We start from the raw sequence: 24,373 nt of genomic DNA on the forward strand, positions 1-24,373 counted from the left end.
GAGCTCCACGCTGCTCTTTTTTTAAAAAAAAGATGATGGTCCTTAGCCCAACATCACTCTTCCCAACCGCCCCAACCACAGTTGTCAGGGTCCCGCCCGTTTCCTCCAAAGCTCCGCCCAGGAACGCTTATCATCTAATCGCAAAGCGGCCACGCAGACTTTTTCTTTAATTGAGGAGCCAACACTTCTCGATTGAAATAGTCAGCCAGAGAACGAGCGAGGAACTCAGCGCGCCAATGAGCGTTCCCCTTCTCTAGCCCCGCCTACTGTAGGCTTGCTCCGTCTGTCCTCTTCCCCAAGAAAGCGGCAGACTGCTAGCGCGCAGGGAAATTGGAAGGGGACGCGCGCGGCCGGGCGGGCGAGCGCCCGCGGGCCGGTAACATCGTACGGGCGCGCGCCTCCCGTGTCTCCTGGACGGTGTCAGACGAGGCTCGTTCTATGCTTGGCATCCTCTCTCTTAAGACCGCTGAGGCCTGGAAAAGCGAAGCGCAAGAAGGAGGCCCTTAAGAAGTTGCGGCAAGGCCGGCGGCAATGTCCGTAAGGAGCGGCCAGGGGCGCGCGGTGGCGTTGCTGCGGGTGACAACGACGACGACGACGACAGCCTCGAGGGCGCGGGGCCTGCGCCGCTTCCTTTCGTCCGCGCCGGCCTGCCTGTTGTCTGCTCTTCCTCCTCGCGACGGGGCCCTGCCGGGGCGCTGGGCCCGAGATTGAGCCGCCTCGGGCTGGGCCCGGGCGGAAGAACGCGGAGACCGAGATTGAGGCCGCGGGGCGCAGGGAGCTGCCGGGGGGCAGCCTGAGCTTCGGCCGTCTGAGCATGGGAATCCTCTTTACCCGGATATGGAGGCTGTTTAACCACCAGGGTGAGAAGGAAGGCCGTGGGGGAGGCAGGAGGCTCGGTTGGCCCAGCCCGGGGCCGCGGTGTGGGAGCCAGGGCGACTACTGTAAAAAGAAGGGCTCGTCGCTCAGGGGGAGGAGGGTGCTTTGTCTCGGAGGTCTCACGTTCAGTTCCCAGGATCGGGAGGCCGAGGAAGACCCGGCCTGTAATTCCGGAAACCTCCAGTCGGATGCTTTGGGCTTCCACCCCGACGCCTCCTGGCCTTGGCTGATGGGATTATGGGAGCTGAAGTGCAACGCTGAAGCTCCGCTTTGGGGAAGAGAAGGTAGAGCTAGATAGCTCCCCGTAGCCGGATTCCACCTTCAGAGCTGTTCGTGGATCGGTGCTGCTGAAGTCAGTTAGGCTTGCTTCCGTAAAACAAACATTGGCTGGCGTTGAAATGGAGCATATCGTGGTCCTGAAGGCAACGTCGTGATGTGCCAATCTTGATAGTCCGTAGGGCCTAAGGTGGGGAGAGAACAACTCTCTGGGAAAGGCAGCCTGTAGTTTACTTTGAGCTCCGAGATGGAGGAAAGGTGGGCTAGAAATGAAAAATGGAAAGTTTTTTTCCCTCCTTGGGGAAAAGTTTTTTTGTTCCTTCTCCTAGCTTTGTGTGTAAAGCAAAATAAAATGGGTGGAAAAAGAAGCTGTTTTCCCTTCACATGGCCCTTTTTAGATGTGTGTGCTTTAAATGTATGAGGTGAATGTGGGAAAGATATTGCTAAGGTAATCTTACAGGACCATTTTTAAAAATTGAGTATGGTCAGGAAGTACTTAAGAAATATTCTTTGAGTGATCAGAGAGGGATGGAACAATCTTTTGACCTTGGGGAAGGGATACAGTACATACTGTCAAAAGCCTTTTAAAGTCTAGGTAAACAGGATCCTTCACCAAAGGCAACTAAGCAAACTGCAAGCAGGGGGGAAAGAATAGAGCTTTCGTGGATGGGCAATTGATTAAGGGAAGCAGGGAATAAGAATATGAGGCCAGGTCAGGAGGTGAGCAGTGAAGCAGCCAATTTTATAGATGGCAACCAATTATTTAGATTAGCTAAAGTAAACAACTAAGAAAAGGATTCTAAAAAGACCTCTTAGAACTTAGAAGAATGTGTATTCAGATACCAGTTAAATGTAAGCAAGTATCAAATTTAGGTATTTTCAAGTTTAACATATATGTTGATGAGCCTGAGCTGACAGTGACCAATGAGAAGAGGCTTTTTGGGCTATGTTGGATAGCCTGATTAATACTTCGTGGAACTGTTGTGAAAAATGCAAATTCTCTATTAGGGACTATTAAAAAATGGAATCTGAAACAAAACAATATCAGAAAGGCAGTATAGTAGTAGTGCATGTCACTATGTCTATTATAACCATTTCCTGCACTTGTGGCACCCTGCTGTTACTTGTGATTTTTAAAAAGAGATTACATACTTTTAGTCTTGAAAACATTGGATATCTAAAGTGATGGTTTTCCTCTTTCTTTCGCAGAATGCCTCCCATATTGGCTTAAATTTAGGAAGTAAAGACTGAAGGTGTTTGGGGATCTTGTTTTGGGGTATTCTTAGCTGCTCAAGAAAGAAAAAGGAGCTTATTCAGTGGAGACTGAGTAGGGCACAGAGATAGTAACGTGTTCTGGAGAATTCCTCTTAAAAAAGAGAAGTGGCTTGTATACTAAGCAATGTGGCTATTGAACAAATAACTGGCTTCACAGAATAACACTCACTTTTTCATGGATTTATCAGCCCTCCAGATACTGCAAATCTCTTCCCTAATGCTTTGTATGAACCTATAGTGCAAAGAATTTCTTCATGGTCCACATAATTAAACCTAGAACTCACTAGCATACGAAATGTAGTTATGGCTACTATCTTGAATGACTTTAAAGGAGAATTAGGTAAATCTGTAGAAGATGAGGCTGTCAGCGGTGAAAACTATGTATTGTAAACTGTTTAAAATGCTAGGAGGAGGGTGCTATCATCCTTGCTTACTGGTTGTATGTTTTCCATATGCATCTTGCTGGAATATTAGGCCTGTGGTCAAATCCAGCAGGATATTTTTTACATTCTTACATGAAATACTCTTTCAAGTGTGCCAAAATGACCATTTGTGGTGATTGAATGGATGGCAGGGTAGATATCTGTGAATATGTGATAAGATATAACATTGGTTTTTTAGGTGGGCACTCAGCTTAGGGTAAAGTGGTAAATTTGTGTTTCCTACAGGTGTGCAATTTAACAAAATACTTTTATAAAGTTACAGAGCCTTAGTTTTGATGTATTATTCAAACTATATTCTTTAAAAACATCTATGTTATGTAAATGTAAAGTAGTATGAAATCATGGAACAGTATTCACTCTCATTAATTGTATAGTATAACAAATTGTGAAGTAATACCAGTTACATTTGTTTGCCAAATAGAGAATTTCCTTTGAAAACTTAAGCTTGAAGAACATGGAGATAGTTCAGAGGAAGGGTGTATAAGAAATAGAGAAGAGAGTTTCTAAATGTTTATCTTTTCTCTGCAGAATTCTGGAGGTTAGTTTTGGTTGTCTCTTAGTTTTCTGTTTCCATCTTTTATGTACTTAGTGAAAAAAAAACACATCCTGTTTGCTTCTTACCGGGGTTGAGCTGTGTTATCTGAGCAGGTGCCACCTGAAACCAACTTTGAGAGCTAAGGAGATAGGTCTCTTGTTTCTGCTTCATCAATAATTGAAATGCTGTAATGAGAACATAGCTAAAAGGGAAGAATTGGGCAAATAGGAGTTCCATTTTATGTGTCTGGGAACATAGACAGCTTATACATTGTTCTGAAACTAAGACTGACTTATTTCAGCCATTACTTGGATGCTTCTCAGACTTACAGAAAACAAATTCTGATAATGTTTAGTTGTTGTGTATACAAATAAAATACATTTCTTATTGTTAGACAGGTGAAGGCCAATAACTCCTTGAGTTTTACTTAGAGTTGAAAGGAAATATTCAAATGTTTGGGACTTGCAGAAGAAGACACTATCTTTTATTAAGCATCCTGTGTCATTGTCTTAGCCATTATTTCTTTCCCTTAGGAGGCAACTATCGTTTGAGACAAATTAACTCCTATGGTTATGGCACATATCCTGTCGGTCATGCAAAAATTGCTATGATTGCTTTTAAATGTAATAGAACGGCTGATCTGCATTTCTTGCACCATGGTTATTATTCCATTATTAGAATTTTTTAAAAAGATTATTAAACGGTTACATTATTTAGATATATCACAATGGAATTAAACTTCATAGACCAATTATGTGCCATCAAGTTAATGTTGACTCTTAAACTTCTCCAGGATGATAACAATAAAACTCAAAATACAGTAAAATTACCATAGATGAATAAACTTTGTACAGTATAAAACAATAAATAAATGCATCTAGCATATAATAAACACAATACCAGTACTAGATCATTACCATTAAGTACGAAGGTAAAAACTACACCAATGGACCAAAACCTAGGTATTAAATTATTAAAATGCCTGGGGAAAGAGAAAATATTAACTTAGTACCAAAAAGTAATAATATGGGCACCAAGAAAGCTACCTAGAGAGATCAGTCCAAGACATTTGAAGGAAAGCCTTTGTATTTATACTGGGAAGATGCATATGGGATAAGGTGTACTTACCTTCTGCCAAGTAAGTTTTAAGTTAATTCCAGCAGAAACATGAATAGGGCTTAGAAATAAAATGGAAGCCAGTTCAGGCAAGAATTGCCTGGTGAAATCTAATCACAGTGCCTGAGGCAGAGAGAGATGATAGCCATATTTTACTCAAGCTGACATATCTTGTCTTTCATCAGAAACCAACCCATAATGCAAATAGAGCAGGATCACTGTAGTTAGATACCCTTGTGTGGACAAGGATAACCACAAATGCTTAGGAAATACCTACCAAGCTAGGTTTTTTTTAGAGAAATGTATTTAATACGTGTCAGACTGTATGTTTAGCCCTTTTGCATCAATTACTTGAGAAAATTTAGGATTATTTCATATGGAAATAAGCAGTTATTAAATCAATTCCAGTCACTTAAAGACTTTTTACTTCTTGTTTAAGACAGGTTCAGAAACCAAGAGTCATATGTATATTTCTGAACTACCACTCCCAGTGTCCTTCACCTTTGGCTGTATTAGATAAAACTAATGCAAATTACAGTTTATGGAGGGTCACAGGATCCTCACCCCCATTGTATTGTTTTGGAGTCTGAAATGAGTTTGAGTTGAGGATATGTTTATTTTGCCCAAGTAAGTGGCAGCATCTGAGTGCCCTTGGCTGATCAAATAAAACTCAGCAGGACCTGAAGCCATTAGTATATGGAGGGGATGCCACCAAAAAATCTCAAGGCTGTAGGCTAGACTGGGAAGTAAAAAAAAAAAAAAAAAATTTTTCAGAATAAAACAATAAGAAACAATTTTTATGTTGTTGCCAAGCCTCCTGAAATGGGTATGTTGCCATTTAAAAATTGGTTCATTAGAGCTAAAACATATAACCTAGATTAAACAGAAATCGAAATGGTTAAATATCATGACTTGTTCTGAAGCCACTAATTTGGTCTAGCTTGGGCAAAACAGAATAATAGGCTTTTGTGGAGAGGGTCTACAATTTATAAGCCCAAATGGGACCATCTGAACTGGGCCAATACCTAACTGCCACTAATTAAAAATGGAAAAGAAAGTTGATGGTTTAACTATGTGTATGAACCATGTTATATAACCTTAACAAGCATGGGATAAAAAATTTTAATAATTTGGGCAATATGCTATCTCTAGCTATGTACCATTCGAGTGTTGGTGCTTGTGTTCTTTCACAGGGGGCCCTCTCTTGTTGGGAGGGAAGGATACTCCTTGATTTCAGTTGGGAATGGATAAGGAGGGCATAGCAGCATGCACTCAGTCTTTGGATGGTTTATGGACCTCTCAATTTCAAGAAAGTGCTGCTTGTGAAACCTTTGAGACCAAGTACTAACAAATCCATCCTGGTCCGGTCCAGTCCAGGAGCATCTTTTACATATAATCAAGACAAGAAACCAATGTGTGGAAATAATAAATATCACATTTGAATTGCTTCTTTCTCCATTGTGACTATTGTGTACATATAAGAACAGTCAGTGAAAAAGCATCGTCTGATATAATTCTACCTGTAAGGGATCTGACAAAAAGAAATAGTTAACTGAAACTTGACTGAGGGAAAATTTGCTGTTTCAAATATATTAATTTCTGGTTGAGGAAACAAGCTGATAAAGACTTTTGTTTAATCTAACCTTTGAACTGTTATTCAGTTTCAATGGAATATATCTGCATAATCATAAAAACTTCAATACAGATCCTATTTGCTGCCACTTTTTAAAAGTAAATTTTACAGATTTTTTCCTGTATTCCCTATTTAAAGCAGTGTAGTTGCTTTTAATCTAATGTTTTAAAGAATTCTAACATTAAGGGAACCTCAGTAGAAAATTTATCTGAATATCTAAAAACTGGCTTGCTTGGAACAAATTATTTTTCATTGTGTGTTTTCTAGGTTGGATTCACAGTTCGCATTGTGGGGAGAGAATTGAGGCTCTACTGATAGAGAATAATGTGAATTGAACACCTGCCCTAAAGCTTTCTACCCACACTCAAAGTAAATGAACTAGTGTGGTATATTTATGTGTTAGAATTATTGGTTCAATTTGAATGTAACATTAAATTATGGTTCAGTACTATGGAACCACAGTAACTCTCAGGCTTGAATACTACCTTTGTCAGTCAAACTTGGATTAATTTTCCTTTAGATTAGTATTATTTCCAAACCTGAAATTGTGGTTATCTTGAGAGATAGTAAAACCAGAAAATTTGCAAAACTCAGTTTACAAACATTACCATAAACCATAGTTAATAGTAACTGGAATTTACTGTATACTGCTGTGTCACCAGATTCTGGTGTCACAACCAGCTGCATTTAATCTAAATTTAAAAGGAAGTTTTAAAACTGCATTTTGTGGCCATGCAACAGATGTGGTATGGGAATCTAAGACTTTCTGCAGTCCATCCTTGTAGTGCTAAATTGTGGTTGAATGGTACTACCCTGTCAAGGCTTGTATCTTGTAATTGTCAAATTTTTGTATCTGCTACTGGTTCTGTAGAATTTTATGTATATTTATAATTTTATATTTGAAGAATGACTTCAGAATGTAAATTAAAGTTCATAATGACAATATGTGGAATACATTTTGAAAGAATAAAGTTGAAAACACAGAAAAATTGCTTACATTTTATTTGATGTGTTTTACATATGTTAGCTGTTTGAGTCTCCTTTAGAAAACAAAATAAAACTGATAATATCAAGGTACTCTGAATTCTGTACAATTTTCAAAAGGCCTTATGAATCAGTTAAAGTCTCTGTAACTAGGGAATTGGGCAATTACAGTCTAGTTTATCCAGTATTGCTCATCCATTATCATGTAAGTGGACTTCTTATTGACATGTTGTAAAACACACATACCATTGCCAGTTGAAGCCAGCTAATTAATTCAAAGACACATTGCCATATGATAACCATTTCTATGTCAAAAAGTATCCAGAGACCTGGGATAGGGCAGTGTATACATTGTTGTAATGTGTTCGAAAGTTAGCTTCCAAACTGGTCTTAATACAGGTTGTGATGTAATATGACAAGCTGAAGTTCTGTTCCAAATTCTTATGATTTATATGAATGGAGATAGAAATAATGGCAAGGGAGGGAAGTAGTGTCTGTGTTAAGCATCTTTTGTTTTATTTTTTTCTTCTTGATGGACTTTTTGTTGTAGATTTATTTATGGAACTCAGGTCACATTTGATGCCTGTGTCTCTATAAATTATTACATAAAACCCGTCAATATATCAATTTATGAGCTGAAGGAAAAATGAAATTCAGAGAGTGTAAAACATATTCTTAATCAAGTAGAGAGAAACTGAGTGTCTATGTTGTATCATCACTAAAACAGCTACCTTGTAAAGGATAGCATATATAAATAGTCATTATTTCAGGTTTGGGAAACCTGCCTTTCTATTGTAGGGGTCACAACAGTATACAGTAAAAACAGTCAAAATAGTTGATTATTTATTTATTTATTTATTCAATTTCTATAGCCTCCCATCTCAGCAAGTGACTCTGGGCGGCTATCATGATTATGGAATCATGATAAATCATTGGATGTGTGACTAGAGATAGGCAACCTAGTGACCTCCAGATATTTTGGGGTGCATTTCCCATCAACTCCAGGCAGTTTTGCCAGTGGCAACAGTGTGTGGGGCATGAAACATGGCTATATGCTCAACTAGTCTTTGTTCTTTTTTTCCCTTACAGAGCACAAAGTGATAATTGTTGGGCTTGATAATGCAGGAAAAACTACCATTCTTTACCAGTTGTAAGTATGAAGTAGCATGAACAAGTGATTTGAATTGCCTTGCTGATTTAAAATGCTGCTTTTGACAGCAATAGGTTGAAATCTCCTTGTATACTTTCTAGCAGTGAAGGTGGCCAACTCTAGTTAGTTGTTTGGATTACCTCAGTGATAAGAACACTCAGTGATAAATACACGACAGTATTAATGGGACTTTTCTCTAAAACTGTCTTTAAAAATCTATCAAAACTAACTTTCTAATGAACAGTGTTGGCTTTCTCTTGAACATACCATTGTCCAATTTCTTTGAATGCCTCTGCATTCTAGTGTTGCTGGAAATAAACATTTCTGTCTGTTCATATTCATAATTTTGTATAATACCATCATACTATTTATATGCAGTAAAACTTGTTTTAATGGACCTCAGTTTACCAAATTTCATATTTAATGGACAAATTCTACTGGATACAGATTGTTGAATTTCTGGCAGTATTGCCCTTTGCCCTGTTGGACAAAGCTTGCTGCTTCCCTTCAAAACACTTTCTGTTATGTATTCTCTGTTATCAGGGTTTTTGTTCTCATGAACATGTATGCTTTTGGGCTTAGAAAATCTCATTCACCATTTCATGGACATTCAGCTTTAACAGACAGCCTTCCTCCTCAATAATGTGTTAAATTGAGGGTTTACTTCTACTTCTGTTATTCTGAACTAAAGGCACAGAATTACTTTTAGTCTTTTTTCAGGGAAGATTTCTTCCGGCTTGCCTGCCTTACCTCCCAAAGTTGCTCTTTTCTTTCTCTTTCTTGTCAATGAAAAGCTTGGTTCAGAGGTGGCAACCAGAATTATACACATTTGTGATATTATAAATGTTGCTCCATGACATTTATATGATTGTATTGTGATACTGCAGTTTCATTATATCCTTTAGTATGTCCTTATGAAGAATTGTAGGTAATTTTTAGTGGTACAATGGTGACATTTCATAATTAAATAATGGCCTAAATTTGTATTGCTATGCAATGTTCCTAGTTTTAAGATACCAGGAAAAGCATTCTATACACATACCTTGCAGTATACTCCTTGTTACTAAAATCTATTGATTACAGTATGTGCCAGGATCTCTTAAATAATGAGCTAACCCAATAATTGTTTCAGCCCTTCTGTTCCCCTCACCCCAGCTTGGTGATTTCTTATAATTTTAAGGTAGGAAAGATAAAAATTGCAGTGTAAGCCTTAAATGAGGCATAACATATTAAAGTTATAAAGAAAAACACAACCCCCTTTCTCTCAAATAAAGAGGAAGAAAAACGTGGAAATTTCAGCACCACTCAAGTAGGCAGTGTGGCCCAATCTACAGTACTTTGCATCATTATGCACTTATTGGGATCCTCACTTCCCCGCAAATAATACAGCAACCAGACCTCAGCAAATGGCAGCACTTGGCTGATTCTTGTATCATTTCAGAACATAAGCAGGATGATGAGTACATGAATTGGAGACACCAGGTAATTCTAGGGCAATTCTAAACTTGGTCAAAGACATCCTGGAAGAAACTTAATAAAATTCTTAAAAAAAAAAAAAAAAAAGACATCCTGGAAGCAGTGGCAGACTGCTTCTGCACCGTTGCAAAAAAACAAGAACAACCCCCCCCCTCCGCATGCACATGTCCGTGATGTCACAAGGACCTGAGCAGCCTCTAAGGAGATACTATCTTTGTAGCAGTTAAAGGTTATTTCACTCTTGTATTTAATTATTGCTGATTTTTTTTTCTGAAAATCTACCTGTCTGAGTTTATAGTTACAGAGAAATTTCATGTTGTAAAGGAGAAGCATAGTTTCTTTTGCACTCAAGGCAGGATAGCTGTTTGCTTACAAAACACAGGTTTATGGTTCACACAGTCCAAAGCTGCTCCATGCAAATGTGACTGAAACATTCCTAAAATATTTCTAACATTTCTGTGGATGGCTTAACTCATAATACCTTTAGACACAGCTGTAACTAACCAGCAGGTATATGGCAGGTCACTTAAAAAAAAACGGGCTGGGTGGCTGGAGGCTGCATTTTTATTGAGGGAGATACTAGGTTGTATTTTGATCTCAAAACAACTGAGAAAATAATTGTCACTGAAGCTCATGTCACATTCAAGAAGGAAATTTAAGTTTTGCACACTATCATATTTGGCACATAATTATTTTTATTAATTTATGATGCAAGAGTAGAATAAAACATTCTTATTTTTAAGATTGTTACCAAGAAGCATGGTTACACCAAAGGGAAAAAAGCCTCTTAAATTTGTGTTGGAATCCTATGCTCAGTTACTCAGAATTGAATTCTGTTGAAATATGTAGGATTATATTGCAAATATTTCAGAAATAAATGCAAGTGGATTTTTATAATTTAGATCGTCAATTATATTTATGTGGAGCATAGAGAAGGAAATGAAAATGTATCTTTTTTTCTTCTTCTGCAGTTCTATGAATGAAGTAGTGCATACTTCCCCAACAATAGGTAGCAATGTGGAAGAGATTGCAGTTAATAATACACGTTTTCTTATGTGGGATATTGGAGGCCAAGAATCTCTTCGATCATCATGGAACACGTATTATACAAACACTGAGGTAAGTGTTTTGGAGGGAAAGTGCTTGTTTTGAGATTAGCTCAGTAATGAAATTCAGAATTCACTTTTCTGTTAAATTATTGGGCAGATTTTGAGACAGAACCAACAGCCTGTAGATAAGGCTCCAGCTAAAAAGGGTATGTGTGTGTGTCCGTGCATATGCATGCATGTAGAGGAGTAGGATGGTTTTCATCTTTTTTCAGGAAATACCTGTAATTCATTTGATTTGTAATTCCTGAAAAAGCTTGGGAAACATATACATTGAGCCTGTATGTAATAGACATAGATAACTATGAGACTGGCCTTCCGTGAAGTGGGACTGCTGTGAAATTATCTCTACTATTTATAAGCTTTACCCAGTTGAAGCCCTGTCTTTCAATTAGTGGCCTTATTGCAGGGTCTAGTGTGGCATTATGAAGAGAGCTCAGCATCCCTCACTGCTAGCTAAGCTAGCTGGAGCTGTTGGGGTGTGGAAGGCAACAGATGCATAGCAGCTTTGTCTTTGGGGTCAGTGTGAACTAAGGAACACACTGAGGAAAAAGATGAAATTGATAATACAAATTAAGGAACTGCCAGGAATAATACATTAATCTTTACTGGGTTAGAAACAAAACAGTAGCAACTTGGGTGCTACTTAAAAATCAAGGGTGTGAGGCTAGCATTAACAATTTATATTGGGCATTTGGATCAGTAGTTATGGCATGCAAAATTCAGCAGAAAACTGATAATGAATACAGCTGCCCAAAGCATGGCAATTGCCTTGTGTGTGCTCCCCAGAAAATTACACAGAACTCCTTGTTGGATCGGGCAGCTTCATTTAGTGTGCCATCATAAATTAGGTTTCTTGCAATATTACAACTGTCTTAATTGATATTATCTTAATGTTTTTATAAGGGATTATTTTATAGAGGCAGCCTCAGTCTTTCTCTGATTTATTATTCAAGATATGTATGGCCATTCTTAATTTACAAATGTCTCTGATTCTTACAGTTTGTGATAGTTGTTGTGGATAGCACAGACAGAGAGAGAATTTCTGTAACTAAAGAAGAACTGTATAAAATGTTAGCACATGAGGTAAGTACTTTCTGGATTTTTAAATTAATTTTAAGCAGAAACAATTCCTAGGTTGATGCTTAAAGTTTGTGACTGGTTTCCAATCATACTTCCATGTTGGTAATCATCTCCAGAATGGCATAAACAAAATAAATTTTGAGTGGGGAACATTTAGATTTAATAACATTTCTTACAGTTGTACAGTATCTATTTTGTCTGACTCTTTAATTACAAACTAGCAATGGTTTTGCATGTTACATAGGGAGATAAGTAAATTGTAATTGTAGAAATTAATATGTATGTTTTCCAAATAACTTAACTCAGCCCCAAATTTCTTTTAAAAAAAAGGAAAAATGGAGAGGAAAATACTTCTCAATATCAAAACTGCCATCAGAGTAGTTTGTGTGAAATAAGTGTATTCTGGGAAATGGTAACAGAGATGAAATGTATGTAAAAATGTTTCATGTAAAACTTAAAAATAGGGATATGGTTTTTAACTGCACTTACTTAAGTGGTAAGGCTGATAGTACCTGCATATTAGGATAAAAGTCCCATATAAGAGAAGTCAAATGATTCTCCTTCATTTATTTTTTGTTATGCTTTGCTGGAAGAAAGGAAGGTTTTATGAAGCATTACAAAATAATTTTTGATAGTGGAATCAAAAATCAAAGAGCGTTGTTCTTAAATGCTCATATTTTAAGCACTGTATCATGGAAGTCAAATTCAGTTGATATAACTATGATAAAGTAGATGGCAGATTTGCTACCCATTTGCAAATTTTCAATGTGGGGTGGGGGAATATACCACTACATTTAGATTGGAAATCATAAGCACCGAAGGTAAGAAGTCTTCTCTCCATCCCCACCCCCACCCCAAATGCCAGAAAACCAACAGCTGTAAAGACAGCAAAGCCAATGTTTCTCTTCCCCCATATTTAGTATTGTTGTTTATTCGTTTAGTCGCTTCCGACTCTTCGTGACTTCATGGACCAGCCCACGCCAGAGCTTCCTGTCGGTCGTCAACACCCCCAGCTCCCCCAGGGACGAGTCCGTCACCTCTAGAATATCATCCATCCATCTTGCCCTTGGTCGGCCCCTCTTCCTTTTGCCTTCCACTCTCCCTAGCATCAGCATCTTCTCCAGGGTGTCCTGTCTTCTCATTATGTGGCCAAAGTATTTCAGTTTTGCCTTTAATATCATTCCCTCAAGTGAGCAGTCTGGCTTTATTTCCTGGAGGATGGACTGGTTGGATCTTCTTGCAGTCCAAGGCACTCTCAGAATTTTCCTCCAACACCACAGTTCAAAAGCATCGATCTTCCTTCGCTCAGCCTTCCTTATGGTCCAGCTCTCACAGCCATATGTTACTATAGGGAACACCATTGCTTTAACTATGCGGGCCTTTGTTGTCAGTGTGATGTCTCTGCTCTTAACTATTTTATCGAGATTTGTCATTGCTCTTCTCCCAAGGATTAAGCGTCTTCTGATTTCCTGACTGCAGTCAGCATCTGCAGTAATCTTCGCACCTAGGAATACAAAGTCTTTCACTGCTTCTACATTTTCTCCCTCTATTTGCCAGTTATCAATCAAGCTGGTTGCCATAATCTTGGTTTTTTTGAGGTTTAGCTGCAAGCCAGCTTTTGCACTTTCTTCTTTCACCATCATAAGGCTCCTCAGTTCCTCTTCGCTTTCAGCCATCAAAGTGGTATCATCTGCATATCTGAGATTGTTAATGTTTCTTCCAGAGATTTTAACTCCAGCCTTGGATTCCTCAAGCCCAGCTTGTCGCATGATGTGTTCTGCATACAAGTTGAATAGGTAGGGTGAGAGTATACAGCCCTGCCGTACTCCTTTCCCAATCTTAAACCAGTCCGTTGTTCCGTGGTCTGTTCTTACTGTTGCTACTTGGTCGTTATACAGATTCTTCAGGAGGCAGACAAGATGACTTGGTATCCCCATACCGCTAAGAACTTGCCACAATTTGTTATGGTCCACACAGTCAAAGGCTTTAGAATAGTCAATAAAACAGAAATAGATGTTTTTCTGAAACTCCCTGGCTTTTTCCATTATCCAGCGGATATTGGCAATTTGGTCTCTAGTTCCTCTGCCTTTTCTAAACCCAGCTTGTACATCTGGCAATTCTCGCTCCATGAATTGCTGAAGTCTACCTTGCAGGATCTTGAGCATTACCTTACTGGCATGTGAAATGAGTGCCACTGTTCGATAGTTTGAACATTCTTTAGTGTTTCCCTTTTTTGGTATGGGGATATAAGTTGATTTTTTCCAATCTGATGGCCATTCTTGTGTTTTCCAAATTTGCTGGCATATAGCATGCATTACCTTGACAGCATCATCTTGCAAGATTTTGAACAGTTCAGCTGGGATGCCGTCGTCTCCTGCTGCCTTGTTATTAGCAATGCTTCTTAAGGCCCACTCAACCTCACTCTTCAGGATGTCTGGCTCTAGCTCACTGACCACACCGTCAAAGCTATCCCCGATATTGTTATCCTTCCTATACAGGTCTTCTGTATATTCTTGCCACCTTTTCTTGATCTCTTCTGCTTCTGTTAGGTCCTTGCCATCTTTGTTTTTGATCATACCCATTTTTGCCTGGAATTTACCTCCAATGTTTCTAATTTTCTGGAAGAGGTCTCTTGTCCTTCCTATTCTATTGTCTTCTTCCACTTCCGCGCATTGCTTGTTTAAAAATAATTCCTTATCTCTTCTGGCTAACCTCTGGAATTTTGCATTTAATTGGGCATATCTCCCCCTATCACTGTTGCCTTTTGCTTTCCTTCTTTCTTGGGCTACTTCTAGTGTCCCAGCAGACAGCCATTTTGCCTTCTTGGTTTTCTCTTTCTTTGGGATGTATTTTGTTGCCGCCTCCTGAACAATGCTGCCAACTTCTGTCCATAATTCTTCCGGGACCCTATCTACTAAGTCCAGTCCCTTAAATCGATTCCTCACCTCCACTGCATATTCCTTAGGAATATTAGTGAGCTCATATCTAGCTGATCTGTGGGTCTTCCGTAATCTCTTTAGTCTGATCCTAAATTGTGCAAGAAGAAGTTCGTGATCTGAACTACAGTCAGCTCCAGGCCTTGTTTTTACCGACTGTACAGATGTCCGCCACCTTTGGCTGCAAAGGATGTAATCAATCTGATTTCGGTGTTGTCCATCTGGTGAAGTCCATGTATAAAGCCGTCTCTTAGGTTGTTGGAAGAGAGTGTTTGTTATGCAGAGCGAATTGTCTTGGCAAAATTCTATCAGCCTATGTCCTGCTTCATTTTGTTCTCCCAGGCCATACTTACCTGTAATTCGAGGTGTCATTTGACTGCCCACCTTAGCATTCCAGTCTCCTGTGATGAAAATAACATCTCTTTTAGGCGTGTTGTCCAGTAGGTGCTGCAGATCCTCATAGAACTGCTCTACTTCAGCTTCTTCAGCATTTGTGGTTGGGGCGTATATTTGGATCACTGTGATGTTAGATGGCTTGCCCTGAATTCGAATTGAGATCATTCTGTCGTTTTTTGGGTTGTATCCAAGCACTGCTTTAGCCACTTTACTATTAATTATGAAGGCTACTCCATTTCTTCTGTGGTCCTCTTGTCCACAGTAGTAGATCTGGTGGTCATTTGATGTGAAGTGGCCCATTCCAGTCCATTTCAGTTCACTGACGCCCAGGATGTCTATCTTTAATCTTGACATCTCACCAATAACCACATCCAATTTGCCCTGGCTCATAGATCTTACATTCCAGGTTCCAATGGTGTGTTGATCCTTAGAACATCGGATTCGCCGTTCACCACCAGCACCGTCGGCCGCTAGCCGTCCTTTCGGCTTTGAGCTAGCTGCGTCATCACGTCTGGGGCTAGTTGAGCTCATCCTCTGTTCCTCCCCAGTAGCATTTTGACCATCTTCCGACCTGGGGGTCTCATCTTCCGATGGTATACCGACATATCTCTGGTTGTACTGATCCATTTAGTTTTCATGGCAAGAATACTGGGGTGGGTTGCCATTACCTTCCCCAGGGATCGCATTTAGTCTGACCTCTCTGTCATGACCTTCCCGTCTTGGGTGGCCCTTCACGGTTTAGCTCATGGCATCATTGAGGTGCTCAAGCTCCAGCACCACGACAAGGTAACGATCCTTTGCTGAAGATATTTAGTATTAAACGTTTTATATCAAAAGTGTGTTTTTTGTTCTAAGAAGTCTTTAGCATTTAGGTTTTGAGTACATCACAACATTTTCAAATTGTCAAGCGACGTTTTCTGAACAATTATATCCCTACATTATATAAAAAGTATGGACATAGGGAGACATGCTTGACAGTATGCCATAGCTATGGTTCATTACCTCCTTAGAAACTCATTCAGGCTTAAATATAAACATTTCTTAAAATTGTTGGAAGTAACCTTTTATTTTGGCTGAATTCTGATTGGTTGACATGGGGCTGCTCTGGTGTGATTTTGCATAAAAGCTGTGTTGGTTTACTGTACTGTTTGTTAAAGTCAGTGCTAATTTAAATTTTAAATATAGCAACAAATACTAAAGAAACCAGTTTAGTGTATAACAGGAAAGAAAGAAGACTGAGGATATATTTTTCCTACTGTAGGACTTGAAAAAAGCAGGCTTGCTCATCTTTGCTAACAAACAGGATGTTAAAAGCTGCATGACAGTAGCTGAAATTTCTCAGTTCCTGAAACTAACATCTATTAAAGATCACCAGTGGCACATCCAGGCATGCTGTGCTCTTACTGGCGAAGGGTAAGAAGTATTTTGTTTGTGAATACTTTTTTGGTAAAGATCTAATACTTCAAGTAATGAGGCCATGCCAGGGTGTACAGAAATAAATAATTCAGTATAAAAAGATATACAGTTTGTAGCTCAGGGCTGAACTGTGGAATCCTTGGTGCTCTCTGAGCTTGGTTGTTTGCTTGCAGACGTTTCATTACCCAACTAGGTAACATCATCAGTGCTGGTGAGTGTGAGGTTTGCTCCCTCTTTATGTACAGTAGCTTGCCCTGCCAGTGTTGGTGGGGATGTGGTTTTCTCCTTGGTAATTCCTTGATGAGGGTATTATTTTCAGCTTCAGCATTCGTCTGGTGTTAATCCCTGCTTATCTGGGTGTTGGCTGCTGGAGGGAATGTCTTTTTTTGTTTCTGTCTTAGCTTTTTGTTGTCTCTTTTGAATAGTGTATAAATATGGTTTATTTCTATGTGTCTCTTGATGGTTGATTTGTCTGAATGCCAATTCCAGGAATTCCCTGGTGTTTTTGGATTTAGCTTGGTCTAGGATGCTCACAGTTTCCTAGCTGAAACTGTGGTTGAATCTGTCCATGTGTTGTGAGATAAGGAGTTTTCATTGTGTCTTCTGACTGCTAGTAGGTGTTCATGGATGCGTTCTGCTAGTCTTCTGCCTGTCTGTCCATAGTCGCTGTTACAGTCCTTACACTGTATGTTGTAGAAGACGCCTGTTTTTTTCTTCTTGGGCTACTGGGTCTTTTGGATTACTTAAGATGTTTTGGAGGGCTTTAGATGATTTGTGTGCTATGGTGATGTCGTGTGGTTGTAATAGTCTGTTAGTTGTTTCTGAGATGCTTTTGAGGTATGGTAGCGTTACTCTTTTCATAGCTTGTGTTGGTTGTCCTATAGTGGGTTGAGTAGTCAGGCACTTTTTGGTGAAGTTGCATGGGTATCCATTTCGTTGGAAGATATTGTATAGGCAGTTGGATTTTTTTTTCTGGTGTTCAGGGTTGCTGCAGGGCATTTGTGCTCATCTGAATAATGTTCTTATACAGCTCTTGTGGGAGGTTGGGCTGTTACTTTGGTAATGGAGCACTTAGTGTGGGTGGCTTTTTGCTAGACTTGGGTTTCTAATTTGCCATCGTTTCCTTATTCAGACAAGCACAAACACATTACAGCAACGCAGAACACCAGAAAAAGGAGAAAACCACACCGGCTGTATATAAACAGGGAGCAAACCCCACACTCACTAGCACTGATGATGTTACCTAGTTGGGTAATGAAACGTCTGCAAACAAATAACCAAACTCAGAGAGCACCAAGGACTCCATAAATAAGTCAGTGTGATAGCACCAAATACATAATGGCCAGTATGCTTTTTCTTCAACAGAAATGTTTTGTGTATTTAAATCTCAGTTTTAAAAGATGAGCATTGGGAACTTCCAAGGTTTTATGGTCTGCAGCAGGTAAACTGTGGGAGCTGGCAAGGGAGATTGTGAGATTATACTAACCAGGAAACAATTCCGGATCTATGTTTTAACTGGCAAACCTAAAGTACTTCAGTCACATTCAGGCTTTTAGGCAGTGACTGAACTGAACATAGAAAGCAGTTGGCAACATGTAGATTTTTCAATATGGTTGTGATATGATCATCCTACTGTGTATTGCTGTCTTAGCTGTCACATTTTTAGCAGCTGACTTTCCAAATGTGCTTCAAGGATGGCCTCAGGTAGAATGGGTTATAGTAGTCTGATCATGATGTAACCCTGACTGTTTAAGAATGATGAAGGTAAAGGGGCTAAACAATAGTATATTCATGCTCCTTGTGACTGTCATATGGCCATGGGAGGTTAGCCACAAGCTAATATCAAGAAATATTGGGGTTTTTAATGTTTATCTAATATATTTTAATTACAGTTTACAAGAAAAAAATGACAAAAGACCTAAATACATTTTAAAAAGTCCACACACAATTAACAAAACAATCTTTAAACTTTAAACTTTGAGGAAACAAACCAAAGAAAGAGAGAAAAGGGGAAAAAAACCCTGCCTTATATATTATATTTATCCATAGTCTAAGGTTTACTAATAAGTACCATGCACTACTATAATATGATCAGTACAAAATATTACTGTAAAATATCACAAAATCTCTGCCATAGTAATGCATATTGCTACGTCCTTGAAGCATATTTAAAAAAAATAATCCAAATCCTTGCTTTAGAACATTTATTTTATTTTTGAACAATTAAAATGAACCCATAATACTTTTAAGAATTGGCATAAAAATAATTAAAAAGATACCTGAGTAATTCCACCAGTATTACCTACATAATCATAGATTTACAGTCTGGCAGTGCTCTGTGATATGGATCTGTTCCTGGATTTCAAAATGGAAACTGTCGCAAACTGCAGCACATTACTTTAGTGATGTTTACATGGTTTCCAAATGTAATTTAAAGTTCTGAAAATGGGAACCCTAATATATCTAAAGAAACTTAGTGATGGTCTGAAGTCTGTCACAAATGATCTGTGTAAATAAATTATATTTTTGCTTAAATTTTTACAGATTGTGCCAAGGACTTGAATGGATGATGTCAAGACTTAAAATCAGATGATTCTAACTCTACACAGACATTGTATAAAAAGAGGACTGGATATTTGGCTGTGAATTATTGGCTTATGTATATTTATAAAAACAAAATGACTTTTTTTTGCTACCTGAGAGATTTCAAACAAGAAAAAAACAATTAGAAGTTCAGACTTGACTTCCCAGATGATTCCTTTGAACTGGCATTTGAATACTGTGTCTGACCTTACTTTTAAAGCAAAATCACTTGAGATTGTTAAGAAATAATGTGTGGGGATCAGAATACAAGGGAGGAATTTTAACTTTTACATTTTATTATTCTAGTCTAACTCACTAAATTGAAAATGCTGACTTTATTATTCCCACAAATCAGAAAATCAGTGGTACAGGTACTGTCTAGTATTGAAACTGACTGAGATGTGTTTCAGAAGTGCAAAAATGTTCCTGTATGTGAACTGTACATTTTATGTGTTTATACCTCATGTTAAGGTTGATTAAAATCTGTTGAGCAAAATGGTTAATATCATTAATTCTGTCCATAATACTCCTTAAATGGCAGTATGTGGATTTGAGCCACTTTGGACCTATTTGAATTCCATGTGTTATAGCCAACTTTTTCTATCTGACAACAGAGCAGGTTTTATCAGAACAAATTCTTCATCCACTTTTCAGCCTCTCTCTAGTTCTAGGGGGGAAACTGGGGAAACTGCAGCAAGGCTTGGGGTACATAGGGACTGTTGATTGGACAGGATGATGAGAATGTTCAGCTAGGTCAGCAAAAGGCTGTACAGGGAATGTTGTATGTCACACTGTGAAAGTAGGTTTCGGGTCAAAGTACTTCAATTTTTAAATGGTTTATTTAAAAGGGGGGGGGATACTGCTAGTACATCATTATCCTTTGTGTTGTGCTCAAAATCAACAGTGATAAAAATACAGGTTATGTTTTCTTATTTTTTGTATATTCTGTAATTTAAAACAACCACAAAAGAAATAAGACACAATGTATTACTCTTTAAAAGTTTACATTTTGATTGCATTTGCTGAGATATGCATTGCTTGAAATAGAACATTTGAGTTACCTGAAATACGCACTGTGGTTCAAAAACATCTTTCTACTTGGAGGTGTATGTAGAACGTTCCCATTTTAAACATTTAGGATACAATGTGTAATGCTGAAGGGAAAAGATGGGTTTCATCCAAAAGAAGTAGACTAATTAGGAATTTCACAGAATAGGTATATGTCTTTTGGAGTTCCTGCTGGGAAAATTGGTGACATGCTCTTTATGTGATTAACCTAAAATGGACAGAAATTTGTAATTACATTAAGTTGCACTTAAAGTCAGTTGAATGAGAATTAAGTCTTGACTGGTCTTGTTGATTTAATAGGTAAGATCAGCTAAGTTTTGATCAGATCCATTGCTACTTTACAGGAGGCAAAGACTAGAATATAGATAGCTATGTTAGTAGCCTATTAATTGAGCCATTTGCTTTTCAGATTCTCTAGGAATATCGTGTGTGTGTGTGTGTGTGCGTGCGTGTGTGTAATGGCTTGATTCAGCTGTTCTTTAAAGAAATGAAAATGTAAACTTAATGCATGGATCCTATAAAGCAGTTTTCCAGTTTTGGGAGGGGAAATGGCAATTTTATATCTTCCCTGTTTCAAAACTTGAAGTGCATTAAAATATGAATAAATAAACTATTTTTTCCTGTTACTTTATAATGCAACTGTTGTAAAGGTGGAGGATAGGGGAATAAGTTGGTGCCTAGTATAGGAAAAATACAAATTATTTGAGATACTATTTTAGTCTTCTGAATGTTGTGCCTAGCATTCTTTCCAGGCTTAAGGGGTTATTTAGAAACAAGTGTATCCTTAGTATCAGATAAACTCTCCCCCGTTTTTTTTTTAAATCAGGCATTAAGTATAACTTGTTCTGTATATGACAAATTGGATCAAAATAATTATTTAAATGGTTGGAGCTCAGTATATTGGCTGCTTTCTACAACAGCCCCTCATCAGTTTTTCTGATTGGAGGCATGCATAAAATTAGTAGTGCCATTAAACTATATATCAGTATTTGGCAGGAGAAAAAAATGGCACATAGTAGTTTTCTCTGAATGTTTTACTACAAACTGGTCTTGAAATAACTCTTAATTTCAAAATCAGTTTGCTGTGGAGATGGTTTTTTCAGAGGAATAAACAAATACTCAATCCTCTTGTGAATTGCTCCATGTTTCTTTGATTCCTACTTGGATTTAAAAAAAAAAAAAAATCACATGTCATCAGATGAATGCACTGAGAAACATTATGTTTTACAAACATAATATAGTTAAGATTGAACTAGAATACATAAACCTTTGGAATATATCCAAGTTACCAAATTTATAAAAAAAACCATACTAATGTAAAAAAGTACAAATGAGAGTGCATGAGTTCCCAAACAGGATGAGCTTCTGTAGGTTAAAAAGAAATTTTGAGAACCAATTTCTTTCTGACATACATGTACCGGCTCCCCGCTAAAAATTAATGGCAGTTGGGTGGGAGAAGGGTGATGTAGTCTTTCAGAGAAGACTTACCCTCTGTTTTCAGTGACTTTAGTAAAACTGAAAGCATAGAAACCCACAGGCATTGTCCTGCCCTGATACTTGACTGACTCTCAGCATTAACAACAAGAAAGGTGCTTGCACAACTTTATTGCAGATTTGAATCAACTAGCAGTGGGCAGTTGGATACCCTGAAAAGGGTTAGAAGAAAGCTTAACACAAAGCCTTTGGATAGTTATTCTTATTTTGGAGCAAGAAAATATCGATCAGTTCTTTAGAGTGTTCTTTGAAGCTAAAACCCAGTTTTGTTTTCATGTATATTTTTATCCAAAGCAGGCTTTGGACAGAACAGCTATATGTGAGCATTAATTTAAAATTGATCTGTTACTGCCATTCCTCTAAAATGTGTTGGAGACTTTGGGTGGCATTCCTAGCTTTTACTCTCAATCCACAGCATTTTTACCAGAGGATTAGTGTGTGCTTATCACAGAAATATTTCTTTACATATGTACGAGAGAAAGCATTCACTGCTGTGTGCACATTTTGTGATCAAGTATAGACAACATCTATTTTTACAGAGTGAAGGAATAAAGTGTCCTGTATTTCTATAGGACCTGTGAATGATGGTACCTGGTTGATGTCAGTCCGTAGACTGGAAGAAGCATAATAGGTCAGGATAATATACTCAAGAAAAGCTGAACATAGGTAGTTTCTAGATTTAGGTTGATGGGAGAATTGATTTACTGTTTAGTTTAATAGTTTTTATTAGCCCTGACTGCATGCTTGCTTCTGTGCCTATATGTAATGCCTACTTAATGTGTAAATTTTGTAAATAAAGGATTACTAGAAAGATAAATATAATATAGTCTCTTTCCTCTGTAAAACCAGTCTGCACAATTAGTGGTCCACACTGATGCTAACTATTGATGACAGACCTATCAGAGACTTGTGGGGCTTAATATGCTTAGTAAATCTTACTGTTTAGGAAGTTATATTGTTATAAAGTATGAAAAAGTAGGTACGTTAAACTTGCTTTCTGGCAGTGATAAAGTTCATTTGGGGATGGTGGTGATGAATCATACAATCAATAGCTATGTAAAGTGCTATGTAATACAAATGATAGTGATTCTCAGTGACTGATTAATAGCCTGCATGATGCTCCTGAAGTACTTGCTTTATGAAGCTCCTCAGAAGAAATAAGAACTGCCCTGAGTATTTCAACAAGCCATTTTTATCAAAAGTAGTCCTTTTTTAAAGAATCATACACAAACATTTTATTGCAGAGGGGGAGGGAAATAAGTACTTCCCAAGTACAAGATTTCAGGTTTAAGTGAAGTTGTGTTTTTAAGGATAATTTCCTTGGGATTTCGGTTTTTATAATTTGTAAAGGTACAACTCTCCCCACGACCTGAATTCGATCCCAGAGAAGCTGGATTCTCAGGTAGCTGGCTCAGGTCGACTCAACCTTCCATCCTTCCGAGGTCGGTAAGTACCCGGCTTGCTGGGGAAGGTGATGACTGGGGAAGGCAATGGCAAACCACCCTGCTATATATAGTCTGCCAAGAAAACATTGTGAAAGCGGTGTCCCCCCAAAGGCTCAGACATGACTTGGAGCTTGCACAGGGGACCTTTCACCTTTCACAAAGGTATACTTACTCTGCTGCAACATACAGCATTGCCCGTTTCTGTGCAGCAACACCCAAAATCCATTGGATAATGTCTTGCTTATGCTTGGTACTCAATACTATAAAGTAGACTCATTGTTCACCTACTTTGCCATATTAGATATAGCGTCTCACATACTATATACATACAGTACATGCTTCCCTATACCCTTCTAATGCTCCCATCCCATCTTCGTAGATTATCACTTTTTATAACTTACATGTTTTCTGAATCTCATATATATAAATACTCAGCTTTTATTTTGGACACTTCATAGAGTACTGCTTTTAGATTCTTTTAAATCTTTTATAACTCATATCTTTTACATCTTTAGCTTTTTGTCTTATCACTTTTTATGTTTCTTCCTAATGATTCTGCCCCATCCCTTTATGCTGGTCTATGACCTTAATGAAGACTGAAATTGAAAGCTATACTTATTCAAAAGTCGAGTAGGATGTTGGAAAACCGTATGTTGCAGAAATTATAATTGTCCCACTGAAAGCATATCATTTACTGGATTAGGATATCTGTGAATAATTATGTGACTTTGACAGATAAATGTGACAAACACATTTTTGCCTGCATTGGAAAAGAAAACAGATATTTGTAACCTTTTGACTATGGTGTTAAACCAGGCATCATTTTTCCTCATAAATGCATGATGAGCTCACAAGATAAAACTAATATGCTGTATAACACAGCTGATCCTGTTGTTGATAGTGCTGCTAAACATGCGGTATGGAAACCTTTTGTGATAAAAACTACCGCAGCTGTCTTGGCTTAAATGATGTGTGACACTCTTGCTATAAATAATGATCATTTGATTGTATAACAGCAGCAAAACAGTTATAGGGACATTTCATTGGCCACAACATTTCAGCAATCTTCAGATTATTCAGAA

General features: G+C 38.1%; 1 protein-coding gene across 1 annotated transcript; it reads left to right on the top strand.

The window, feature by feature from the left end:
- Nucleotides 1-345: 345 nt before the first annotated feature.
- Nucleotides 346-22,668, top strand: ARL5A (ADP ribosylation factor like GTPase 5A). The gene is made up of 6 exons (XM_063318367.1): nt 346-860; nt 8,228-8,288; nt 10,736-10,883; nt 11,873-11,956; nt 16,547-16,698; nt 19,246-22,668. Exons 1-6 carry the CDS (start codon nt 815-817, stop codon nt 19,292-19,294), a joined length of 540 nt encoding a protein of 179 aa, XP_063174437.1. The 5' UTR covers nt 346-814; the 3' UTR covers nt 19,295-22,668.
- The last annotated feature ends 1,705 nt before the right edge of the window (nt 22,669-24,373 follow it).

The sequence above is a fragment of the Candoia aspera genome, chromosome 1, assembly GCF_035149785.1.
Source record: "Candoia aspera isolate rCanAsp1 chromosome 1, rCanAsp1.hap2, whole genome shotgun sequence".
Taxonomy (NCBI): Eukaryota; Metazoa; Chordata; class Lepidosauria; order Squamata; family Boidae; genus Candoia; species Candoia aspera.